This window comes from Oncorhynchus nerka, linkage group LG25 (genome assembly GCF_034236695.1).
Source record: "Oncorhynchus nerka isolate Pitt River linkage group LG25, Oner_Uvic_2.0, whole genome shotgun sequence".
Lineage (NCBI taxonomy): Eukaryota > Metazoa > Chordata > Actinopteri > Salmoniformes > Salmonidae > Oncorhynchus > Oncorhynchus nerka.
The window spans coordinates 4,632,858-4,659,895 of NC_088420.1; the positions used below are offsets into that span (position 1 = coordinate 4,632,858).

Sequence of the window (27,038 nt, forward strand, 5' to 3'; positions counted from 1 at the left end):
TATTCTGTTGAATCTGACAATTAATCTTAATGATTGTACAGTCGTCTCAAATAAAACTGTGAAGGACCTCGGCGTTACTCTGGACCCTGATCTCGCTTTTGACGAACATATCAAGACAGTTTCAAGGAAAGCTTTTTTCCATCTACGTAACATTGCAAAAATCAGAAACTTTCTGTCCAAAAAAATATGCAGAAAAATTAATCCATGCTTTTGTCACTTCTAGGTTAGACTACTGCCATGCCATACTTTCCGTCTACCCGGATAAAGCACTAAATAAACTTCACTTCGTGCTAAACCCGGCTGCTAGAATCTTGACTAGAACCCCAAAAAATGCATCATGTTACTCCAGTGCTAGCCTCTCTACACTGGCTTCCTGTTAAGGCAAGGGCTGATTTCAAGGTTTTACTGCTAACCTACAAAGCATGACATGGGCTTGCTCCTACCTATCTTTCCGATTTGGTCCTGCCATACATACCTACACATACGCTACGGTCACAAGACGCAGGCCTCCTTACTGTCCCTAGAATTTCTAATCAAACAGCTGGAGGCAGGGATTTCTCCTATAGTGCTCCATTTTTATGGAATGGTCTGCCTATCCATGTGAGAGACGTAGACTCAGTCTCAACCTTTAAGTCTTTATTGAAGATCTCTTCAGTAGGTCCTATGATTGAGTGTAGTCTGGCCCAGGGGTGTGTGGGCTATACTCGGCTTAAAGACTGAAAACATCCCATTGTTAAAGACTGAGAACATCCCATTGTTCAAAGACTGAGAACATCTCATTGTTCAAAGACTGAGAACATCCCATTGTTCAAAGACGGAGAACATCCCATTGTTAAAGACTGAGAACATCCCATTGTTAAAGACTGAGAACATCCCATTGTTCAAAGACTGAAAACATCCCATTGTTAAAGACTGAGAACATCCCATTGTTCAAAGACGGAGAACATCCCATTGTTCAAAGACTGAGAACATCCCATTGATCAAAGACGAAGAACATCCCATTGTTCAAAGACGGAGAACATCCCATTGTTCAAAGAATGAGAACATCCCATTGTTCAAAGACCGAGAACATCGCATTGTTCAAAAACTGAGAACATCCCATTGTTCAAAGACTGAGAACATCCCATTGTTCAAAGACTGAGAACATCCCATTGTTCAAAGACTGAGAACATCCCATTGTTCAAAGACGGAGAACATCCCATTGTTCAAAGACGGACAACATCCCATTGTTCAAAGACGGACAACATCCCATTGTTCAAAGACGGAGAACATCCCATTGTTCAAAGACGGAGAACATCCCATTGTTCAAAGACGGAGAACATCCCATTGTTCAAAGACGGAGAACATCCCATTGTTCAAAGACGGAGATCATCCCATTGTTCAAAGACGGAGATCACCCCATTTTTCAAAGACGGAGAACATCCCATTGTTCAAAGACGGAGAACATCCCATTGTTCAAAGATGGAGAACATCCCATTGTTCAAAGACGGAGATCATCCCATTGTTCAAAGACGGAGAACATCCCATTGTTCAAAGACGGAGATCATCCCATTGTTCAAAGAATGAGAACATCCCATTGTTCAAAGACTGAGAACATCCCATTGTTCAAAGACGGAGAACATCCCATTGTTCAAAGACTGAGAACATCCCATTGTTCAAAGACAGGAGAACATCCCATTGTTAAAGACTGAGAACATCCCATTGTTCAAAGAATGAGAACATCCCATTGTTCAAAGACTGAGAACATCCCATTGTTCAAAGACAGGAGAACATCCCATTGTTAAAGACTGAGAACATCCCATTGTTCAAAGAATGAGAACATCCCATTGTTCAAAGAATGAGAACATCCCATTGTTCAAAGACAGGAGAACATCCCATTGTTCAAAGACTGAGAACATCCCATTGTTCAAAGACGGAGAACATCCCATTGTTAAAGACTGAGAACATCCCATTGTGTGAGTCTCCAGTGTGTGTTTTGGGAGTGAGAGGTACCTTTTTCTATTTGAATGTTGGAGGAAATACAGCATGTTCCTAGCGCCTGCTAGCTTCATAAATGCTATCATTTACAGATACGCCATAATTCCCCTGTTCCACATAGTGGATCAACAAGGGGGTAGATACGCCATAATTCCCCTGTTCCACATAGTGGATCAACAAGGGGGTAGATACGCCATAATTCCCCTGTTCCACATAGTGGATCAACAAGGGGGCAGATACGCCATAATTCCCCTGTTCCACATAGTGGATCAACAAGGGGGTAGATACGCCATAATTCCCCTGTTCCACATAGTGGATCAACAAGGGGGTAGATACGCCATAATTCCCCTGTTCCACATAGTGGATCAACAAGGGGGCAGATACGCCATAATTCCCCTGTTCCACATAATGGATCAACAAGGGGGCAGATACGCCATAATTCCCCTGTTCCACATAGTGGATCAACAAGGGGGCAGATACGCCATAATTCCCCTGTTCCACATAGTGGACCAACAAGGGGGCAGATACGCCATAATTCCCCTGTTCCACATAGTGGACCAACAAGGGGGCAGATGAACCATAATTCCCCTGTTCCACATAGTGGATCAACAAGGGGGCAGATAAACCATAATTCCCCTGTTCCACATAGTGGATCAACCAGGGGGCAGATACGCCATAATTCCCCTGTTCCACATAGTGGATCAACAAGGGGGCAGATACGACATAATTCCCCTGTTCCACATAGTGGATCAACAAGGGGGCAGATAAACCATAATTCCCCTGTTCCACATAGTGGATCAACAAGGGGGCAGATACGCCATAATTCCCCTGTTCCACATAGTGGATCAACAAGGGGGCAGATACGCCATAATTCCCCTGTTCCACATAGTGGACCAACAAGGGGGAAGATACGCCATAATTCCCCTGTTCCACATAGTGGACCAACAAGGGGGCAGATACGCCATAATTCCCCTGTTCCACATAGTGGACCAACAAGGGGGCAGATACGCCATAATTCCCCTGTTCCACATAGTGGATCAACAAGGGGGCAGATACGCCATAATTCCCCTGTTCCACATAGTGGACCAACAAGGGGGCAGATAAGCCATAATTCCCCTGTTCCACATAGTGAATCAACAAGGGGGAAAAGATGAACCATAATTCCCCTGTTCCACATAGTGGACCAACAAGGGGGCAGATACGCCATAATTCCCCTGTTCCACATAGTGGATCAACAAGGGGGCAGATACGCCATAATTCCCCTGTTCCACATAGTGGATCAACCAGGGGGCAGATACGCCATAATTCCCCTGTGTGTGTGTGTATGTCTCTCTGTGTGTGTGTGTGTGTGTGTGTGTGTGTGCGTGTGTGTGTGTGTGTGTAGTGTTGTACTGACCTATGAGGAGACAGTAGTGTTCTGTACTGACCTATGAGGAGACAGTAGTGTTCTGTACTGACCTATGAGGAGACAGTAGTGTTCTGTACTGACCTATGAGGAGACAGTAGTGTTCTGTACTGACCTATGAGGAGACAGTAGTGTTCTGTACTGACATATGAGGAGACAGTAGTGTTGTACTGACCTATGAGGAGGCAGTAGTGTTCTGTACTGACCTATGAGGAGACAGTAGTGTTGTACTGACCTATGAGGAGGCAGTAGTGTGTTCTGTACTGACCTATGAGGAGGCAGTAGTGTTGTACTGACCTATGAGGAGGCAGTAGTGTGTTCTGTACTGACCTATGAGGAGGCAGTAGTGTGTTCTGTACTGACCTATGAGGAGACAGTAGTGTTGTACTGACCTATGAGGAGACAGTAGTGTTCTGTACTGACCTATGAGGAGACAGTAGTGCTCTGTACTGACCTATGAGGAGACAGTAGTGTTGTACTGACCTATGAGGAGACAGTAGTGCTCTGTACTGACCTATGAGGAGGCAGTAGAGTTGTACTGACCTATGAGGAGGCTGTAGTGTTGTACTGACCTATGAGGGGACAGTAGTGTTCTGTACTGACCTATGAGGAGACAGTAGTGTTCTGTACTGACCTATGAGGAGGCAGTAGTGTTGTACTGACCTATGAGGAGGCAGTAGTGTGTTCTGTACTGACCTATGAGGAGGCAGTAGTGTGTTCTGTACAGACCTATGAGGAGGCAGTAGTGTTGTACTGACCTATGAGGAGGCTGTAGTGTTGTACTGACCTATGAGGAGGCTGTAGTGTTGTACTGACCTATGAGGAGACAGTAGTGTTGTACTGACCTATGAGGAGGCAGTAGTGTTGTACTGACCTATGAGGAGGCAGTAGTGTGTTCTGTACTGACCTATGAGGAGGCTGTAGTGTTGTACTGACCTATGAGGAGGCAGTAGTGTTCTGTACTGACCTATGAGGAGGCTGTAGTGTTGTACTGACCTATGAGGAGACAGTAGTGTTGTACTGACCTATGAGGAGACAGTAGTGTTCTGTACTGACCTATGAGGAGGCTGTAGTGTTGTACTGACCTATGAGGAGGCTGTAGTGTTGTACTGACCTATGAGGAGGCAGTAGTGTTCTGTACTGACCTATGAGGAGGCTGTAGTGTTGTACTGACCTATGAGGAGGCAGTAGTGTTCTGTACTGACCTATGAGGAGGCTGTAGTGTTGTACTGACCTATGAGGAGGTTATAGTGTTGTACTGACCTATGAGGAGGCAGTAGTGTTCTGTACTGACCTATGAGGAGGCTGTAGTGTTGTACTGACCTATGAGGAGGTTGTAGTGTTGTACTGACCTATGAGGAGGTTGTAGTGTTCTGTACTGACCTATGAGGAGGCAGTAGTGTTCTGTACTGACCTATGAGGAGGCTGTAGTGTTGTACTGACCTATGAGGAGGCTGCTGTAAGCGGCAGTCGTGCTGTACTGTTTCTCCAGGAATTTGTTGAGGAAGGTGGCGAGGCCAGCGATGACTGAAGAGAAACAGCACTGAGACAGAACCAACAGCAGGAACAGAGGACTGAGGAGCAGACGGACAAACTGCCTGGGGAACACTGGGGAGAGAGGAACAGAGAGGACACACAGAGACAGGCAGAAAGACAGACACAAAAAATACATAAATTAGTTAACTAAGGGCTACTGTAACCACCAGGCAGATTCTCAGGAAAACACAATATTGTGTGTGTGTGTGTGTGTGTGTGTGTGTGTGTGTGTGTGTGTGTGTGTGTGTGTGTGTGTGTGTGTCTGCCAGCCAGCCAGCCAGCCAGCCAATAGAGGACTTACTCTTAAGGAAATCAAGCAGTGAAATCTCAGGCTTTTCGGAGCCTTCATCCAGAATGTCAGTTCCACTTACCTAGGAAATAATTACATTACAGTGTAGAATTACAAATACATTCAGCAGTAGAAACAATAACAAACTCCCCTGTTTCTGTGGCTGGAGAAATGTCACCACTCTTAAATTCATAGACAGACCTATGGATGCAAGGACTGACCATCCATGAGATCAACATGTCCGTTTTAACCATGTTATATGAGGCGGTACAGTGTTTGTTTACATTGACTTTGTTTACAAACATTGGCGTAAAAACAAGCTTATATATTTGGGGTTTTGATGGGGTACAACAATTGAAGTCAACGCATGAGGCATTTCTCAGCTATATTATTTTAAGAATCAATAGGTACATATTATTAATTTATATAAAGTCAAAAGATTTATACAGCAATTGCAGATTTTCCCGTTAATGTTGAAGAACAGTAGAAAGAATCAACTCAGCTTTTATTTTGGAAACTGCATTTTCAGAAGGGGAGAAGAAAGCAGAGGAGCGTCAGTTTTGATTTCATTATTCGTGCAATATTTTTCAATGTCATATCTTAGGAGAGATAGAGAGAGAGAGAGACAGACAGGGAGAGAGACCGAAGAGAGAGAGAGAAGAGAATCCCCTTGAGGAATTTACTTAATCTTTTCCAACCCCTGGTTGGAAATGTCTCTTAAACAAGCAGGGAGAAGAAGTTGGCTGCACCATACCAGATGAGAGGCTATGGGAATCTGGAATATGAGATTTGATTTGAAAGAGTTCATCTTTCACAGCCTGTGTGTGATTCTCAACAGTATATAACCTATATGCTTACTGGAAAACCTGATGTAACTCAGTGAGTTTGTCTGTAGAAACTGACTGCAAGTAATCGGTCTGTGTTATAGGTCTAAGCTTTTATCCAATTAAAAACAAAACACAACGTTTTAATTGAAAAGTAGGCATTTGTTTTAAGCCGATAAAGAAAGAAATTCATGAGCACCACAATGCCTACTCCACCCATGCTCTACCAAGGTTTTACAGCACCACGATGCCTACTCCACCCATGCTCTACCAAGGTTTACCAGCACCACGATGCCTACTCCACCCATGCTGCACCAAGGTTTACCAGCACCACGATGCCTACTCCACCCATGCTGCACCAAGGTTTTACAGCACCACGATGCCTACTCCACCCATGCTCTACTAAGGTTTTACAGCACCACGATGCCTACTCCACCCATGCTCTACCAAGGTTTTACAGCACCATGATGCCTACTCCACCCATGCTCTACCAAGGTTTACCAGCACCACGATGCCTACTCCACCCATGCTCTACCAAGGTTTTACAGCACCACGATGCCTACTCCACCCATGCTGCACCAAGGTTTACCAGCACCACGATGCCTACTCCACCCATGCTCTACCAAGGTTTTCCAGCACCACGATGCCTACTCTACCCATGCTGCACCAAGGTTTTACAGCACCACAATGCCTACTCCACCCATGCTGCACCAAGGTTTTCCAGCACCACAATGCCTACTCCACCCATGCTCTACCAAGGTTTTACAGCACCACGATGCCTACTCCACCCATGCTGCACCAAGGTTTACCAGCACCACGATGCCTACTCCACCCATGCTCTACCAAGGTTTTACAGCACCACGATGCCTACTCCACCCATGCTGCACCAAGGTTTACCAGCACCACGATGCCTACTCCACCCATGCTCTACCAAGGTTTTCCAGCACCACGATGCCTACTCCACCCATGCTGCACCAAGGTTTTACAGCACCACAATGCCTACTCCACCCATGCTGCACCAAGGTTTTCCAGCACCACAATGCCTACTCCACCCATGCTCTACCAAGGTTTTACAGCACCATGATGCCTACTCCACCCATGCTCTACCAAGGTTTACCAGCACCACGATGCCTACTCCACCCATGCTCTACCAAGGTTTTACAGCACCACGATGCCTACTTCACCCATGCTGCACCAAGGTTTACCAGCACCACGATGCCTACTCCACCCATGCTCTACCAAGGTTTTCCAGCACCACGATGCCTACTCCACCCATGCTGCACCAAGGTTTTACAGCACCACAATGCCTACTCCACCCATGCTGCACCAAGGTTTTCCAGCACCACAATGCCTACTCCACCCATGCTCTACCAAGGTTTTACAGCACCACGATGCCTACTCCACCCATTCTCTACCAAGGTTTTACAGCACCACGATGCCTACTCCACCCATGCTCTACCAAGGTTTTACAGCACCACGATGCCTACTCCACCCATGCTCTACCAAGTTTTTACAGCACCACGATGCCTACTCCACCCATGCTCTACCAAGGTTTTACAGCACCACGATGCCTACTCCACCCATGCTCTACCAAGGTTTTACAGCACCACGATGCCTACTCCACCCATGCTCTACCAAGGTTTTACAGCACCACGATGCCTACTCCACCCATGCTCTACCAAGGTTTTACAGCACCACGATGCCTACTCCACCCATGCTCTACCAAGGTTTTACAGCACCACGATGCCTACTCCACCCATGCTCTACCAAGGTTTTACAGCACCACGGTGCCTACTCCACCCATGCTCCACCAAGGTTTCACAGCACCACGATGCCTATTCCACCCATGCTCTACCAAGGTTTTACAGCACCACGATGCCTACTCCACCCATGCTCCACCAAGGTTTCACAGCACCACGATGCCTATTCCACCCATGCTCTACCAAGGTTTCACAGCACCACAATGCCTACTCCACCCATGCTCTACCAAGGTTTTCCAGCACACACATTTGACCTACTACAGTGGCTATGTTGGTCTATTACCTTAAACTGTGTGTATGCAGGTTGCTTTAAGGTTGAAACTTTCTCAAACACCGGAAGGTGATTCATGCAACATAAATTACACAACACACTACAGAGAATGTTTCCTGTGGGACGACGGTGGTCTCCTCTGATATCGCACAGCGGATTAGCTGGATGTTCCAGAGGGGACCAGAAGATAAACAAGTGTATTGAGATGGGTCCTGTGGGACAACGGTGGTCTCCTCTGATATCACACAGCGGATTAGCTGGATGTTCCAGAGGGGACCAGAAGATGAACAAGTGTATTGAGATGGGTCCTGTGCTCCGTCAATCAGCTTGTGTACACATTTCAGGGAACACAATCCACCACCTTGCCATTAAGCAAGTGTGTCCCAGTGATGTCACCGTAGGGTTGGAGTTCAACTGAAGGAGAGCATCCAATCTCCTCCAATTAGTAGCAAGATAGAGAAGGGTGTGGCCTGCATCTGCAGGAACCTCTTTTATACTTCTATTGGTCCAGTACACAGCAGCAGGGATAGATAACTAACTAACTAACTAGGACTCTGGTACACAGCAGTAGGGATAGGTAACTAACTAACTAGGACTCTGGTACACAGCAGCAGGGATAGGTAACTAACTAACTAGGACTCTGGTACACAGCAGCAGGGATAGGTAACTAACTAATAACTAGGACTCTGGTACACAGCAGCAGGGATAGGTAACTAACTAACTAACTAGGACTCTGGTACACAGCAGTAGGGATAGGTAACTAACTAATAACTAGGACTCTGGTACACAGCAGCAGGGATAGGTAACTAACTAACTAACTAGGACTCTGGTACACAGGCAGTAGGGATAGGGAACTAACTAACTAGGACTCTGGTACACAGCAGTAGGGATAGGTAACTAACTAACTAGGACTATGGTACACAGCAGTAGGGATAGGTAACTAACTAACTAGGACTCTGGTACACAGCAGTAGGGATAGGTAACTAACTAACTAGGACTCTGGTACACAGGCAGTAGGGATAGGTAACTAACTAACTAGGACTCTGGACTCAGGATAGGTAACTAACTAACTAGGACTCTGGTACACAACAGCCAGGATAGGTAACTAACTAACTAGGACTCTGGTACACAGGCAGTAGGGATAGGTAACTAACTAACTAACTAACTAGGACTCTGGTACACAGCAGTAGGGATAGGTAACTAACTAACTAGGACTCTGGTACACAGCAGTAGGGATAGGTAACTAACTAACTAGGACTCTGCTCACAGGCAGTAGGGATAGGTAACTAACTAACTAACTAGGACTCTGGTACACAGCAGCCAGGATAGGTAACTAACTAACTAGGACTCTGGTACACAACAGCCAGGATAGGTAACTAACTAACTAGGACTCTGGTACACAGGCAGTAGGGATAGGTAACTAACTAACTAACTAGGACTCTGGTACACAGCAGCCAGGATAGGTAACTAACTAACTAGGACTCTGGTACACAGCAGCAGGGATAGGTAACTAACTAATAACTAGGACTCTCGTACACAGCAGTAGGGATAGGTAACTAACTAACTAGGACTCTGGTACACAGCAGCAGGGATAGGTAACTAACTAACTAACTAGGACTCTGGTACACAGGCAGTAGGGATAGGTAACTAACTAACTAACTAACTAGGACTCTGGTACACAGCAGTAGGGATAGGTAACTAACTAACTAGGACTCTGGTACACAGCAGTAGGGATAGGTAACTAACTAACTAGGACTCTGCTCACAGGCAGTAGGGATAGGTAACTAACTAACTAACTAGGACTCTGGTACACAGCAGCCAGGATAGGTAACTAACTAACTAGGACTCTGGTACACAACAGCCAGGATAGGTAACTAACTAACTAGGACTCTGGTACACAGGCAGTAGGGATAGGTAACTAACTAACTAACTAGGACTCTGGTACACAGCAGCCAGGATAGGTAACTAACTAACTAGGACTCTGGTACACAGCAGCAGGGATAGGTAACTAACTAATAACTAGGACTCTCGTACACAGCAGTAGGGATAGGTAACTAACTAACTAGGACTCTGGTACACAGCAGCAGGGATAGGTAACTAACTAACTAACTAACTAGGACTCTGGTACACAGCAGCCAGGGATAGGTAACTAACTAACTAACTAGGACTCTGGTACACAGCAGTAGGGATAGGTAACTAATAACTAGGACTCTGGTACACAGGCAGTAGGGAGAGGTAACTAATAACTAGGACTCTGGTACACAGGCAGTGGGGATAGGTAAATAACTAACTAGGACTCTGGTACACAGGCAGTAGGGATAGGTAACTAACTAACTAACTAGGACTCTGGTACACAGCAGCCAGGATAGGTAACTAACTAACTAGGACTCTGGTACACAGCAGCAGGGATAGGTAACTAACTAATAACTAGGACTCTCGTACACAGCAGTAGGGATAGGTAACTAACTAACTAGGACTCTGGTACACAGCAGCAGGGATAGGTAACTAACTAACTAACTAACTAGGACTCTGGTACACAGGCAGTAGGGATAGGGAACTAACTAACTAGGACTCTGGTACACAGCAGTAGGGATAGGTAACTAACTAACTAGGACTATGGTACACAGCAGTAGGGATAGGTAACTAACTAACTAGGACTCTGGTACACAGCAGTAGGGATAGGTAACTAACTAACTAGGACTCTGGTACACAGGCAGTAGGGATAGGTAACTAACTAACTAACTAGGACTCTGGTACACAGCAGCCAGGATAGGTAACTAACTAACTAGGACTCTGGTACACAACAGCCAGGATAGGTAACTAACTAACTAGGACTCTGGTACACAGGCAGTAGGGATAGGTAACTAACTAACTAACTAACTAGGACTCTGGTACACAGCAGTAGGGATAGGTAACTAACTAACTAGGACTCTGGTACACAGCAGTAGGGATAGGTAACTAACTAACTAGGACTCTGCTCACAGGCAGTAGGGATAGGTAACTAACTAACTAACTAGGACTCTGGTACACAGCAGCCAGGATAGGTAACTAACTAACTAGGACTCTGGTACACAACAGCCAGGATAGGTAACTAACTAACTAGGACTCTGGTACACAGGCAGTAGGGATAGGTAACTAACTAACTAACTAGGACTCTGGTACACAGCAGCCAGGATAGGTAACTAACTAACTAGGACTCTGGTACACAGCAGCAGGGATAGGTAACTAACTAATAACTAGGACTCTGGTACACAGCAGTAGGGATAGGTAACTAACTAACTAGGACTCTGGTACACAGCAGCAGGGATAGGTAACTAACTAACTAACTAGGACTCTGGTACACAGCAGTAGGGATAGGTAACTAACTAACTAACTAACTAGGACTCTGGTACACAGCAGTAGGGATAGGTAACTAACTAACTAGGACTCTGGTACACAGCAGTAGGGATAGGTAACTAACTAACTAGGACTCTGCTCACAGGCAGTAGGGATAGGTAACTAACTAACTAACTAGGACTCTGGTACACAGCAGCCAGGATAGGTAACTAACTAACTAGGACTCTGGTACACAACAGCCAGGATAGGTAACTAACTAACTAGGACTCTGGTACACAGGCAGTAGGGATAGGTAACTAACTAACTAACTAGGACTCTGGTACACAGCAGCAGGGATAGGTAACTAACTAACTAGGACTCTGGTACACAGCAGCAGGCATAGGTAACTAACTAATAACTAGGACTCTGGTACACAGCAGTAGGGATAGGTAACTAACTAACTAGGACTCTGGTACACAGCAGCAGGGATAGGTAACTAACTAACTAACTAACTAGGACTCTGGTACACAGCAGCCAGGGATAGGTAACTAACTAACTAACTAGGACTCTGGTACACAGCAGTAGGGATAGGTAACTAATAACTAGGACTCTGGTACACAGGCAGTAGGGATAGGTAACTAATAACTAGGACTCTGGTACACAGGCAGTGGGGATAGGTAAATAACTAACTAGGACTCTGGTACACAGGCAGTAGGGATAGGTAACTAACTAACTAGGACTCTGGTACACAGCAGCCAGGATAGGTAACTAACTAACTAGGACTCTGGTACACAGCAGCAGGGATAGGTAACTAACTAATAACTAGGACTCTCGTACACAGCAGTAGGGATAGGTAACTAACTAACTAGGACTCTGGTACACAGCAGCAGGGATAGGTAACTAACTAACTAACTAACTAGGACTCTGGTACACAGCAGCCAGGGATAGGTAACTAACTAACTAACTAGGACTCTGGTACACAGCAGTAGGGATAGGTAACTAACTAACTAGGACTCTGGTACACAGGCAGTAGGGATAGGTAACTAACTAACTAGGACTCTGGTACACAGGCAGTGGGGATAGGTAAATAACTAACTAGGACTCTGGTACACAGCAGCAGGGATAGGTAACTAACTAATAACTAGGACTCTGGTACACAGGCAGTAGGGATAGGTAACTAACTAACTAGGGCTCTGGTACACAGCAGCAGGGATAGGTAATTAACTAATAACTAGGACTCTGGTACACAGCAGTAGGGATAGGTAACTAACTAACTAGGACTCTGGTACACAGCAGCAGGGATAGGTAACTAACTAACTAGGACTCTGGTACACAGGCAGCAGGGATAGGTAACTAACTAACTAACTAGGACTCTGGTACACAGGCAGCAGGGATAGGTAACTAACTAACTAACTAGGACTCTGGTACACAGCAGCAGGGATAGGTAACTAACTAACTAGGACTCTGGTACACAGGCAGTAGGGATAGGTAACTAACTAACTAGGACTCTGGTACACAGGCAGTAGGGATAGGGAACTAACTAACTAGGACTCTGGTACACAGCAGTAGGGATAGGTAACTAACTAACTAGGACTCTGGTACACAGCAGTAGGGATAGGTAACTAACTAACTAGGACTCTGCTCACAGGCAGTAGGGATAGGTAACTAACTAACTAACTAGGACTCTGGTACACAGCAGCCAGGATAGGTAACTAACTAACTAGGACTCTGGTACACAACAGCCAGGATAGGTAACTAACTAACTAGGACTCTGGTACACAGGCAGTAGGGATAGGTAACTAACTAACTAACTAGGACTCTGGTACACAGCAGCCAGGATAGGTAACTAACTAACTAGGACTCTGGTACACAGCAGCAGGGATAGGTAACTAACTAACTAGGACTCTGGTACACAGCAGTAGGGATAGGTAACTAACTAACTAGGACTCTGGTACACAGCAGCAGGGATAGGTAACTAACTAACTAACTAGGACTCTGGTACACAGCAGCCAGGGATAGGTAACTAACTAACTAACTAGGACTCTGGTACACAGCAGTAGGGATAGGTAACTAATAACTAGGACTCTGGTACACAGCAGTAGGGATAGGTAACTAACTAACTAGGACTCTGGTACACAGGCAGTGGGGATAGGTAAATAACTAACTAGGACTCTGGTACACAGCAGCAGGGATAGGTAACTAATTAATAACTAGGACTCTGGTACACAGCAGCAGGGATAGGTAACTAACTAATAACTAGGACTCTGGTACACAGGCAGTAGGGATAGGTAACTAACTAACTAGGACTCTGGTACACAGCAGCAGGGATAGGTAATTAACTAATAACTAGGACTCTGGTACACAGCAGTAGGGATAGGTAACTAACTAACTAGGACTCTGGTACACAGCAGCAGGGATAGGTAACTAACTAACTAGGACTCTGGTACACAGCAGCAGGGATAGGTAACTAACTAACTAACTAGGACTCTGGTACACAGGCAGCAGGGATAGGTAACTAACTAACTAACTAGGACTCTGGTACACAGCAGCAGGGATAGGTAACTAACTAACTAGGACTCTGGTACACAGGCAGTAGGGATAGGTAACTAACTAACTAGGACTCTGGTACACAGGCAGTAGGGATAGGTAACTAACTAACTAGGACTCTGGTACACAGCAGTAGGGATAGGTAACTAACTAACTAGGACTCTGGTACACAGCAGTAGGGATAGGTAACTAACTAACTAGGACTCTGGTACACAGCAGTAGGGATAGGTAACTAACTAACTAGGACTCTGGTACACAGGCAGTAGGGATAGGTAACTAACTAACTAACTAGGACTCTGGTACACAGCAGCCAGGATAGGTAACTAACTAACTAGGACTCTGGTACACAACAGCCAGGATAGGTAACTAACTAACTAGGACTCTGGTACACAGGCAGTAGGGATAGGTAACTAACTAACTAACTAGGACTCTGGTACACAGCAGCCAGGATAGGTAACTAACTAACTAGGACTCTGGTACACAGCAGCAGGGATAGGTAACTAACTAATAACTAGGACTCTCGTACACAGCAGTAGGGATAGGTAACTAACTAACTAGGACTCTGGTACACAGCAGTAGGGATAGGTAACTAACTAACTAACTAGGACTCTGGTACACAGCAGCCAGGGATAGGTAACTAACTAACTAACTAGGACTCTGGTACACAGCAGTAGGGATAGGTAACTAATAACTAGGACTCTGGTACACAGGCAGTAGGGAGAGGTAACTAATAACTAGGACTCTGGTACACAGGCAGTGGGGATAGGTAAATAACTAACTAGGACTCTGGTACACAGCAGCAGGGATAGGTAACTAATTAATAACTAGGACTCTGGTACACAGCAGCAGGGATAGGTAACTAACTAATAACTAGGACTCTGGTACACAGGCAGTAGGGATAGGTAACTAACTAACTAGGACTCTGGTACACAGCAGCAGGGATAGGTAACTAACTAATAACTAGGACTCTGGTACACAGCAGTAGGGATAGGTAACTAACTAACTAACTAGGACTCTGGTACACAGCAGCCAGGATAGGTAACTAACTAACTAGGACTCTGGTACACAGCAGCAGGGATAGGTAACTAACTAATAACTAGGACTCTCGTACACAGCAGTAGGGATAGGTAACTAACTAACTAGGACTCTGGTACACAGCAGCAGTAGGGATAGGTAACTAACTAACTAGGACTCTGGTACACAGCAGCCAGGGATAGGTAACTAACTAACTAACTAGGACTCTGGTACACAGCAGTAGGGATAGGTAACTAACTAACTAGGACTCTGGTACACAGGCAGTAGGGATAGGTAACTAACTAACTAGGACTCTGGTACACAGGCAGCCAGGGATAGGTAACTAACTAACTAGGACTCTGGTACACAGCAGCAGGGATAGGTAACTAATTAATAACTAGGACTCTGGTACACAGCAGCAGGGATAGGTAACTAACTAACTAGGACTCTGGTACACAGGCAGTAGGGATAGGTAACTAACTAACTAGGACTCTGGTACACAGCAGTAGGGATAGGTAACTAACTAACTAGGACTCTGGTACACAGCAGTAGGGATAGGTAACTAACTAACTAGGACTCTGGTACACAGCAGCAGGGATAGGTAACTAACTAACTAGGACTCTGGTACACAGGCAGCAGGGATAGGTAACTAACTAACTAACTAGGACTCTGGTACACAGGCAGCAGGGATAGGTAACTAACTAACTAACTAGGACTCTGGTACACAGCAGCAGGGATAGGTAACTAACTAACTAGGACTCTGGTACACAGGCAGTAGGGATAGGTAACTAACTAACTAGGACTCTGGTACACAGGCAGTAGGGATAGGTAACTAACTAACTAACTAGGACTCTGGTACACAGCAGTAGGGATAGGTAACTAACTAACTAGGACTCTGGTACACAGCAGTAGGGATAGGTAACTAACTAACTAGGACTCTGGTACACAGCAGTAGGGATAGGTAACTAACTAACTAGGACTCTGGTACACAGGCAGTAGGGATAGGTAACTAACTAACTAACTAGGACTCTGGTACACAGCAGCCAGGATAGGTAACTAACTAACTAGGACTCTGGTACACAACAGCCAGGATAGGTAACTAACTAACTAGGACTCTGGTACACAGGCAGTAGGGATAGGTAACTAACTAACTAGGACTCTGGTACACAGCAGCCAGGATAGGTAACTAACTAACTAGGACTCTGGTACACAGCAGCAGGGATAGGTAACTAACTAATAACTAGGACTCTGGTACACAGCAGTAGGGATAGGTAACTAACTAACTAGGACTCTGGTACACAGCAGCAGGGATAGGTAACTAACTAACTAACTAACTAGGACTCTGGTACACAGCAGCCAGGGATAGGTAACTAACTAACTAACTAGGACTCTGGTACACAGCAGTAGGGATAGGTAACTAATAACTAGGACTCTGGTACACAGGCAGTAGGGATAGGTAACTAATAACTAGGACTCTGGTACACAGGCAGTGGGGATAGGTAAATAACTAACTAGGACTCTGGTACACAGCAGCAGGGATAGGTAACTAATTAATAACTAGGACTCTGGTACACAGCAGCAGGGATAGGTAACTAACTAATAACTAGGACTCTGGTACACAGGCAGTAGGGATAGGTAACTAACTAACTAGGGCTCTGGTACACAGCAGCAGGGATAGGTAATTAACTAATAACTAGGACTCTGGTACACAGCAGTAGGGATAGGTAACTAACTAACTAGGACTCTGGTACACAGCAGCAGGGATAGGTAACTAACTAACTAGGACTCTGGTACACAGGCAGCAGGGATAGGTAACTAACTAACTAACTAGGACTCTGGTACACAGGCAGCAGGGATAGGTAACTAACTAACTAACTAGGACTCTGGTACACAGCAGCAGGGATAGGTAACTAACTAACTAGGACTCTGGTACACAGGCAGTAGGGATAGGTAACTAACTAACTAGGACTCTGGTACACAGGCAGTAGGGATAGGTAACTAACTAACTAGGACTCTGGTACACAGCAGTAGGGATAGGTAACTAACTAACTAGGACTACACAGCAGTAGGGATAGGTAACTAACTAACTAGGACTCTGGTACACAGCAGTAGGGATAGGTAACTAACTAACTAGGACTCTGGTACACAGGCAGTAGGGATAGGTAACTAACTAACTAACTAGGACTCTGGTACACAGCAGCCAAGATAGGTAACTAACTAACTAGGACTCTGGTACACAACAGCCAGGATAGGTAACTAACTAACTAGGACTCTGGTACACAGCAGTAGGGATAGGTAACTAACTAACTAGGACTCTGGTACACAGCAGCAGGGATAGGTAACTAACTAACTAGGACTCTGGTACACAGCAGCAGGGATAGGTAACTAACTAATAACTAGGACTCTGGTACACAGCAGCAGGGATAGGTAACTAACTAACTAACTAGGACTCTGGTACACAGCAGTAGGGATAGGATAGGACTCTGGTACACAGCAGCAGGGATAGGTAACTAACTAACTAACTAGGACTCTGGTACACAGGCAGTAGGGATAGGGAACTAACTAAAGAGGACTCTGGTACACAGCAGTAGGGATAGGTAACTAACTAACTAGGACTATGGTACACAGCAGTAGGGATAGGTAACTAACTAACTAGGACTCTGGTACACAGCAGTAGGGATAGGTAACTAACTAACTAGGACTCTGGTACACAGGCAGTAGGGATAGGTAACTAACTAACTAACTAGGACTCTGGTACACAGCAGCCAGGATAGGTAACTAACTAACTAGGACTCTGGTACACAACAGCCAGGATAGGTAACTAACTAACTAGGACTCTGGTACACAGGCAGTAGGGATAGGTAACTAACTAACTAACTAGGACTCTGGTACACAGCAGTAGGGATAGGTAACTAACTAACTAGGACTCTGGTACACAGCAGTAGGGATAGGTAACTAACTAACTAGGACTCTGCTCACAGGCAGTAGGGATAGGTAACTAACTAACTAACTAGGACTCTGGTACACAGCAGCCAGGATAGGTAACTAACTAACTAGGACTCTGGTACACAACAGCCAGGATAGGTAACTAACTAACTAGGACTCTGGTACACAGGCAGTAGGGATAGGTAACTAACTAACTAACTAGGACTCTGGTACACAGCAGCCAGGGATAGGTAACTAACTAACTAGGACTCTGGTACACAGCAGCAGGGATAGGTAACTAACTAATAACTAGGACTCTGGTACACAGCAGTAGGGATAGGTAACTAACTAACTAGGACTCTGGTACACAGCAGCAGGGATAGGTAACTAACTAACTAACTAGGACTCTGGTACACAGCAGCCAGGGATAGGTAACTAACTAACTAGGACTCTGGTACACAGCAGTAGGGATAGGTAACTAATAACTAGGACTCTGGTACACAGGCAGTAGGGATAGGTAACTAATAACTAGGACTCTGGTACACAGGCAGTAGGGATAGGTAACTAACTAACTAGGACTCTGGTACACAGCAGCAGGGATAGGTAACTAACTAGGACTCTGGTACACAGCAGCAGGGATAGGTAACTAACTAATAACTAGGACTCTGGTACACAGGCAGTAGGGATAGGTAACTAACTAACTAGGACTCTGGTACACAGCAGCAGGGATAGGTAACTAACTAATAACTAGGACTCTGGTACACAGCAGTAGGGATAGGTAACTAACTAACTAGGACTCTGGTACACAGCAGCAGGGATAGGTAACTAACTAACTAGGACTCTGGTACACAGCAGCAGGGATAGGTAACTAACTAACTAACTAGGACTCTGGTACACAGGCAGCAGGGATAGGTAACTAACTAACTAACTAGGACTCTGGTACACAGCAGCAGGGATAGGTAACTAACTAACTAGGACTCTGGTAACAGTAGGGATAGGTAACTAACTAACTAGGACTCTGGTACACAGGCAGTAGGGATAGGTAACTAACTAACTAGGACTCTGGTACACAGCAGTAGGGATAGGTAACTAACTAACTAGGACTCTGGTACACAGCAGTAGGGATAGGTAACTAACTAACTAGGACTCTGGTACACAGCAGTAGGGATAGGTAACTAACTAACTAGGACTCTGGTACACAGGCAGTAGGGATAGGTAACTAACTAACTAGGACTCTGGTACACAGCAGCCAGGGATAGGTAACTAACTAACTAGGACTCTGGTACACAACAGCCAGGATAGGTAACTAACTAACTAGGACTCTGGTACACAGCAGTAGGGATAGGTAACTAACTAACTAGGACTCTGCTCACAGGCAGTAGGGATAGGTAACTAACTAACTAACTAGGACTCTGGTACACAGCAGCCAGGATAGGTAACTAACTAACTAGGACTCTGGTACACAACAGCCAGGATAGGTAACTAACTAACTAGGACTCTGGTACACAGGCAGTAGGGATAGGTAACTAACTAACTAACTAGGACTCTGGTACACAGCAGCCAGGATAGGTAACTAACTAACTAGGACTCTGGTACACAGCAGCAGGCATAGGTAACTAACTAATAACTAGGACTCTGGTACACAGCAGTAGGGATAGGTAACTAACTAACTAGGACTCTGGTACACAGCAGCAGGGATAGGTAACTAACTAACTAACTAACTAGGACTCTGGTACACAGCAGCCAGGGATAGGTAACTAACTAACTAACTAGGACTCTGGTACACAGCAGTAGGGATAGGTAACTAATAACTAGGACTCTGGTACACAGGCAGTAGGGATAGGTAACTAATAACTAGGACTCTGGTACACAGGCAGTGGGGATAGGTAAATAACTAACTAGGACTCTGGTACACAGCAGCAGGGATAGGTAACTAACTAATAACTAGGACTCTGGTACACAGCAGCAGGGATAGGTAACTAACTAATAACTAGGACTCTGGTACACAGGCAGTAGGGATAGGTAACTAACTAACTAGGACTCTGGTACACAGCAGCAGGGATAGGTAATTAACTAATAACTAGGACTCTGGTACACAGCAGTAGGGATAGGTAACTAACTAACTAGGACTCTGGTACACAGCAGCAGGGATAGGTAACTAACTAACTAGGACTCTGGTACACAGGCAGCAGGGATAGGTAACTAACTAACTAACTAGGACTCTGGTACACAGGCAGCAGGGATAGGTAACTAACTAACTAACTAGGACTCTGGTACACAGCAGCCAGGATAGGTAACTAACTAACTAGGACTCTGGTACACAACAGCCAGGATAGGTAACTAACTAACTAGGACTCTGGTACACAGGCAGTAGGGATAGGTAACTAACTAACTAGGACTCTGGTACACAGCAGCCAGGATAGGTAACTAACTAACTAGGACTCTGGTACACAGCAGCCAGGATAGGTAACTAACTAACTAGGACTCTGGTACACAGGCAGTAGGGATAGGTAACTAACTAACTAGGACTCTGGTACACAGCAGTAGGGATAGGTAACTAACTAACTAGGACTCTGGTACACAGCAGTAGGGATAGGTAACTAACTAACTAGGACTCTGGTACACAGGCAGTAGGGATAGGTAACTAACTAACTAACTAGGACAGGATAGGTAACTAACTAACTAGGACTCTGGTACACAACAGCCAGGATAGGTAACTAACTAACTAGGACTCTGGTACACAGGCAGTAGGGATAGGTAACTAACTAACTAGGACTCTGGTACACAGCAGCCAGGATAGGTAACTAACTAACTAGGACTCTGGTACACAGCAGCAGGGATAGGTAACTAACTAATAACTAGGACTCTGGTACACAGCAGTAGGGATAGGTAACTAACTAACTAGGACTCTGGTACACAGCAGCAGGGATAGGTAACTAACTAACTAACTAGGACTCTGGTACACAGCAGCCAGGGATAGGTAACTAACTAACTAACTAGGACTCTGGTACACAGCAGCAGGGATAGGTAACTAACTAACTAACTAGGAATCTGGTACACAGCAGTAGGGATAGGTAACTAATAACTAGGACTCTGGTACACAGGCAGTGGGGATAGGTAAACTAACTAACTAGGACTCTGGTACACAGCAGCAGGGATAGGTAACTAACTAACTAACTAGGACTCTGGTACACAGCAGCAGGGATAGGTAACTAACTAACTAGGACTCTGGTACACAGGCAGTAGGGATAGGTAACTAACTAACTAGGACTCTGGTACACAGCAGCAGGGATAGGTAATTAACTAATAACTAGGACTCTGGTACACAGCAGTAGGGATAGGTAACTAACTAACTAGGACTCTGGTACACAGCAGCAGGGATAGGTAACTAACTAACTAGGACTCTGGTACACAGGCAGCAGGGATAGGTAACTAACTAACTAACTAGGACTCTGGTACACAGGCAGCAGGGATAGGTAACTAACTAACTAACTAGGACTCTGGTACACAGCAGCAGGGATAGGTAACTAACTAACTAGGACTCTGGTACACAGGCAGTAGGGATAGGTAACTAACTAACTAGGACTCTGGTACACAGGCAGTAGGGATAGGGAACTAACTAACTAGGACTCTGGTACACAGCAGTAGGGATAGGTAACTAACTAACTAGGACTATGGTACACAGCAGTAGGGATAGGTAACTAACTAACTAGGACTCTGGTACACAGCAGTAGGGATAGGTAACTAACTAACTAGGACTCTGGTACACAGGCAGTAGGGATAGGTAACTAACTAACTAACTAGGACTCTGGTACACAGCAGCCAAGATAGGTAACTAACTAACTAGGACTCTGGTACACAACAGCCAGGATAGGTAACTAACTAACTAGGACTCTGGTACACAGCAGTAGGGATAGGTAACTAACTAACTAGGACTCTGCTCACAGGCAGTAGGGATAGGTAACTAACTAACTAGGACTCTGGTACACAGCAGCCAGGATAGGTAACTAACTAACTAGGACTCTGGTACACAACAGCCAGGATAGGTAACTAACTAACTAGGACTCTGGTACACAGGCAGTAGGGATAGGTAACTAACTAACTAACTAGGACTCTGGTACACAGCAGCCAGGATAGGTAACTAACTAACTAGGACTCTGGTACACAGCAGCAGGCATAGGTAACTAACTAATAACTAGGACTCTGGTACACAGCAGTAGGGATAGGTAACTAACTAACTAGGACTCTGGTACACAGCAGCAGGGATAGGTAACTAACTAACTAACTAACTAGGACTCTGGTACACAGCAGCCAGGGATAGGTAACTAACTAACTAACTAGGACTCTGGTACACAGCAGTAGGGATAGGTAACTAATAACTAGGACTCTGGTACACAGGCAGTAGGGATAGGTAACTAATAACTAGGACTCTGGTACACAGGCAGTGGGGATAGGTAAATAACTAACTAGGACTCTGGTACACAGCAGCAGGGATAGGTAACTAACTAACTAGGACTCTGGTACACAGCAGCAGGGATAGGTAGGACTCTGGTACACAGGCAGTAGGGATAGGTAACTAACTAACTAGGGCTCTGGTACACAGCAGCAGGGATAGGTAATTAACTAATAACTAGGACTCTGGTACACAGCAGTAGGGATAGGTAACTAACTAACTAGGACTCTGGTACACAGCAGCAGGGATAGGTAACTAACTAACTAGGACTCTGGTACACAGGCAGCAGGGATAGGTAACTAACTAACTAACTAGGACTCTGGTACACAGGCAGCAGGGATAGGTAACTAACTAACTAACTAGGACTCTGGTACACAGCAGCCAGGATAGGTAACTAACTAACTAGGACTCTGGTACACAACAGCCAGGATAGGTAACTAACTAACTAGGACTCTGGTACACAGGCAGTAGGGATAGGTAACTAACTAACTAGGACTCTGGTACACAGGCAGTAGGGATAGGTAACTAACTAACTAGGACTCTGGTACACAGGCAGTAGGGATAGGTAACTAACTAACTAACTAACTAACTAACTAGGACTCTGGTACACAGCAGCAGGGATAGGTAACTAACTAACTAGGACTCTGGTACACAGGCAGTAGGGATAGGTAACTAACTAACTAGGACTCTGGTACACAGGCAGTAGGGATAGGTAACTAACTAACTAGGACTCTGGTACACAGCAGCAGGGATAGGTAACTAACTAACTAGGACTCTGGTACACAGCAGTAGGGATAGGTAACTAACTAACTAACTAGGACTCTGGTACACAGGCAGCAGGGATAGGTAACTAACTAACTAGGACTCTGGTACACAGCAGCAGGGATAGGTAACTAACTAACTAGGACTCTGGTACACAGCAGTAGGGATAGGTAACTAACTAACTCTAACAGTAGGGATAGGTAACTAACTAACTAGGACTCTGGTACACAGCAGTAGGGATAGGTAACTAACTAACTAGGACTCTGGTACACAGCAGTAGGGATAGGTAACTAACTAACTAGGACTCTGGTACACAGCAGTAGGGATAGGTAACTAACTAACTAGGACTCTGGTACACAGGCAGTAGGGATAGGTAACTAACTAACTAACTAGGACTCTGGTAGATAGGTAACTAACTAACTAGGACTCTGGTACACAACAGCCAGGGATAGGTAACTAACTAACTAGGACTCTGGTACACAGCAGTAGGGATAGGTAACTAACTAACTAGGACTCTGGTACACAGGCAGTAGGGATAGGTAACTAACTAACTAACTAGGACTCTGGTACACAGCAGCCAGGATAGGTAACTAACTAACTAGGACTCTGGTACACAACAGCCAGGATAGGTAACTAACTAACTAGGACTCTGGTACACAGGCAGTAGGGATAGGTAACTAACTAACTAACTAGGACTCTGGTACACAGCAGCCAGGGATAGGTAACTAACTAACTAGGACTCTGGTACACAGCAGCAGGGATAGGTAACTAACTAATAACTAGGACTCTGGTACACAGCAGTAGGGATAGGTAACTAACTAACTAGGACTCTGGTACACAGCAGCAGGGATAGGTAACTAACTAACTAACTAGGACTCTGGTACACAGCAGCCAGGGATAGGTAACTAACTAACTAGGACTCTGGTACACAGCAGTAGGGATAGGTAACTAATAACTAGGACTCTGGTACACAGGCAGTAGGGATAGGTAACTAACTAACTAGGACTCTGGTACACAGGCAGTAGGGATAGGTAACTAACTAACTAGGACTCTGGTACACAGCAGCAGGGATAGGTAACTAACTAATAACTAGGACTCTGGTACACAGCAGCAGGGATAGGTAACTAACTAATAACTAGGACTCTGGTACACAGGCAGTAGGGATAGGTAACTAACTAACTAGGACTCTGGTACACAGGCAGCAGGGATAGGTAACTAACTAACTAACTAGGACTCTGGTACACAGGCAGCAGGGATAGGTAACTAACTAACTAACTAGGACTCTGGTACACAGCAGCAGGGATAGGTAACTAACTAACTAGGACTCTGGTACACAGGCAGTAGGGATAGGTAACTAACTAACTAGGACTCTGGTACACAGGCAGTAGGGATAGGTAACTAACTAACTAGGACTCTGGTACACAGGCAGTAGGGATAGGTAACTAACTAACTAGGACTCTGGTACACAGCAGGTAACTAACTAACTAACTAACTAACTAACTAACTAGGACTCTGGTACACAGCAGCAGGGATAGGTAACTAACTAACTAGGACTCTGGTACACAGGCAGTAGGGATAGGTAACTAACTAACTAGGACTCTGGTACACAGGCAGTAGGGATAGGTAACTAACTAACTAGGACTCTGGTACACAGCAGCAGGGATAGGTAACTAACTAACTAGGACTCTGGTACACAGCAGTAGGGATAGGTAACTAACTAACTAGGACTCTGGTACACAGCAGCAGGGATAGGTAACTAACTAACTAGGACTCTGGTACACAGCAGTAGGGATAGGTAACTAACTAACTAGGACTCTGGTACACAGCAGCAGGGATAGGTAACTAACTAACTAACTAGGACTCTGGTACACAGGCAGCAGGGATAGGTAACTAACTAACTAACTAGGACTCTGGTACACAGCAGCAGGGATAGGTAACTAACTAACTAGGACTCTGGTACACAGGCAGTAGGGATAGGTAACTAACTAACTAGGACTCTGGTACACAGGCAGTAGGGATAGGTAACTAACTAACTAGGACTCTGGTACACAGCAGTAGGGATAGGTAACTAACTAACTAGGACTATGGTACACAGCAGTAGGGATAGGTAACTAACTAACTAGGACTCTGGTACACAGCAGTAGGGATAGGTAACTAACTAACTAGGACTCTGGTACACAGGCAGTAGGGATAGGTAACTAACTAACTAACTAGGACTCTGGTACACAGCAGCCAGATAGGTAACTAACTAACTAGGACTCTGGTACACAGGCAGCCAGGGATAGGTAACTAACTAACTAGGACTCTGGTACACAGCAGCAGGGATAGGTAACTAACTAACTAGGACTCTGGTACACAGGCAGTAGGGATAGGTAACTAACTAACTAACTAGGACTCTGGTACACAGCAGCCAGGATAGGTAACTAACTAACTAGGACTCTGGTACACAGGCAGTAGGGATAGGTAACTAACTAACCGACTAGGACTCTGGTACACAGCAGTAGGGATAGGTAACTAACTAACTAACTAGGACTCTGGTACACAGCAGCAGGGATAGGTAACTAACTAACTAGGACTCTGGTACACAGCAGCAGGATAGGTAACTAACTAACTAGGACTCTGGTACACAGCAGCAGGGATAGGTAACTAACTAACTAGGACTCTGGTACACAGCAGCAGGGATAGGTAACTAACTAACTAACTAACTAGGACTCTGGTACACAGCAGCAGGGATAGGTAACTAACTAACTAGGACTCTGGTACACAGCAGCAGGGATAGGTAACTAACTAACTAGGACTCTGGTACACAGCAGCAGGGATAGGTAACTAACTAACTAGGACTCTGGTACACAGGCAGTGGGGATAGGTAACTAACTAACTAGGACTCTGGTACACAGCAGCAGGGATAGGTAACTAACTAATAACTAGGACTCTGGTACACAGCAGCAGGGATAGGTAACTAACTAACTAGGACTCTGGTACACAGGCAGTAGGGATAGGTAACTAACTAACTAGGGCTCTGGTACACAGCAGCAGGGATAGGTAATTAACTAATAACTGGTACACAGCAGTAGGGATAGGTAACTAACTAACTAGGACTCTGGTACACAGCAGCAGGGATAGGTAACTAACTAACTAGGACTCTGGTACACAGGCAGCAGGGATAGGTAACTAACTAACTAACTAGGACTCTGGTACACAGGCAGCAGGGATAGGTAACTAACTAACTAGGACTCTGGTACACAGCAGCAGGATAGGTAACTAACTAACTAGGACTCTGGTACAGCCAGGATAGGTAACTAACTAACTAGGACTCTGGTACACAGCAGCAGGGATAGGTAACTAACTAACTAGGACTCTGGTACACAGGCAGTAGGGATAGGTAACTAACTAACTAGGACTCTGGTACACAGGCAGTAGGGATAGGTAACTAACTAACTAACTAACTAGGACTCTGGTACACAGCAGCCAGGATAGGTAACTAACTAACTAGGACTCTGGTACACAGCAGCAGGGATAGGTAACTAACTAACTAGGACTCTGGTACACAGGCAGTAGGGATAGGTAACTAACTAACTAGGACTCACACAGCAGCAGGGATAGGTAACTAACTAACTAGGACTCTGGTACACAGCAGTAGGGATAGGTAACTAACTAACTAGGACTCTGGTACACAGCAGCAGGGATAGGTAACTAACTAACTAGGACTCTGGTACACAGCAGTAGGGATAGGTAACTAACTAACTAACTAGGACTCTGGTACACAGCAGCAGGGATAGGTAACTAACTAACTAACTAGGACTCTGGTACACAGCAGCAGGGATAGGTAACTAACTAACTAACTAGGACTCTGGTACACAGGCAGTAGGGATAGGTAACTAACTAACTAGGACTCTGGTACACAGCAGTAGGGATAGGTAACTAACTAACTAGGACTCTGGTACACAGGCAGTAGGGATA

At 45.2% G+C, this 27,038-nt stretch overlaps 1 protein-coding gene across 1 annotated transcript in view; it reads right to left on the reverse strand.

Moving 5' to 3' along the window:
* LOC115124702 (solute carrier organic anion transporter family member 2A1-like) overlaps positions 1 to 27,038 on the reverse strand; it is a 115,032-nt gene that overhangs the window by 12,373 nt on the left and 75,621 nt on the right. Inside the window, exons 7-8 of the mRNA XM_065009491.1 lie at positions 5,220 to 5,289; positions 4,826 to 4,990 (exon numbers count right to left, since the gene is read on the reverse strand). Of these exons, the coding sequence (XP_064865563.1) occupies positions 4,826 to 4,990; positions 5,220 to 5,289 (235 nt within the window). The remainder of the gene's footprint in view (positions 1 to 4,825; positions 4,991 to 5,219; positions 5,290 to 27,038) is intronic.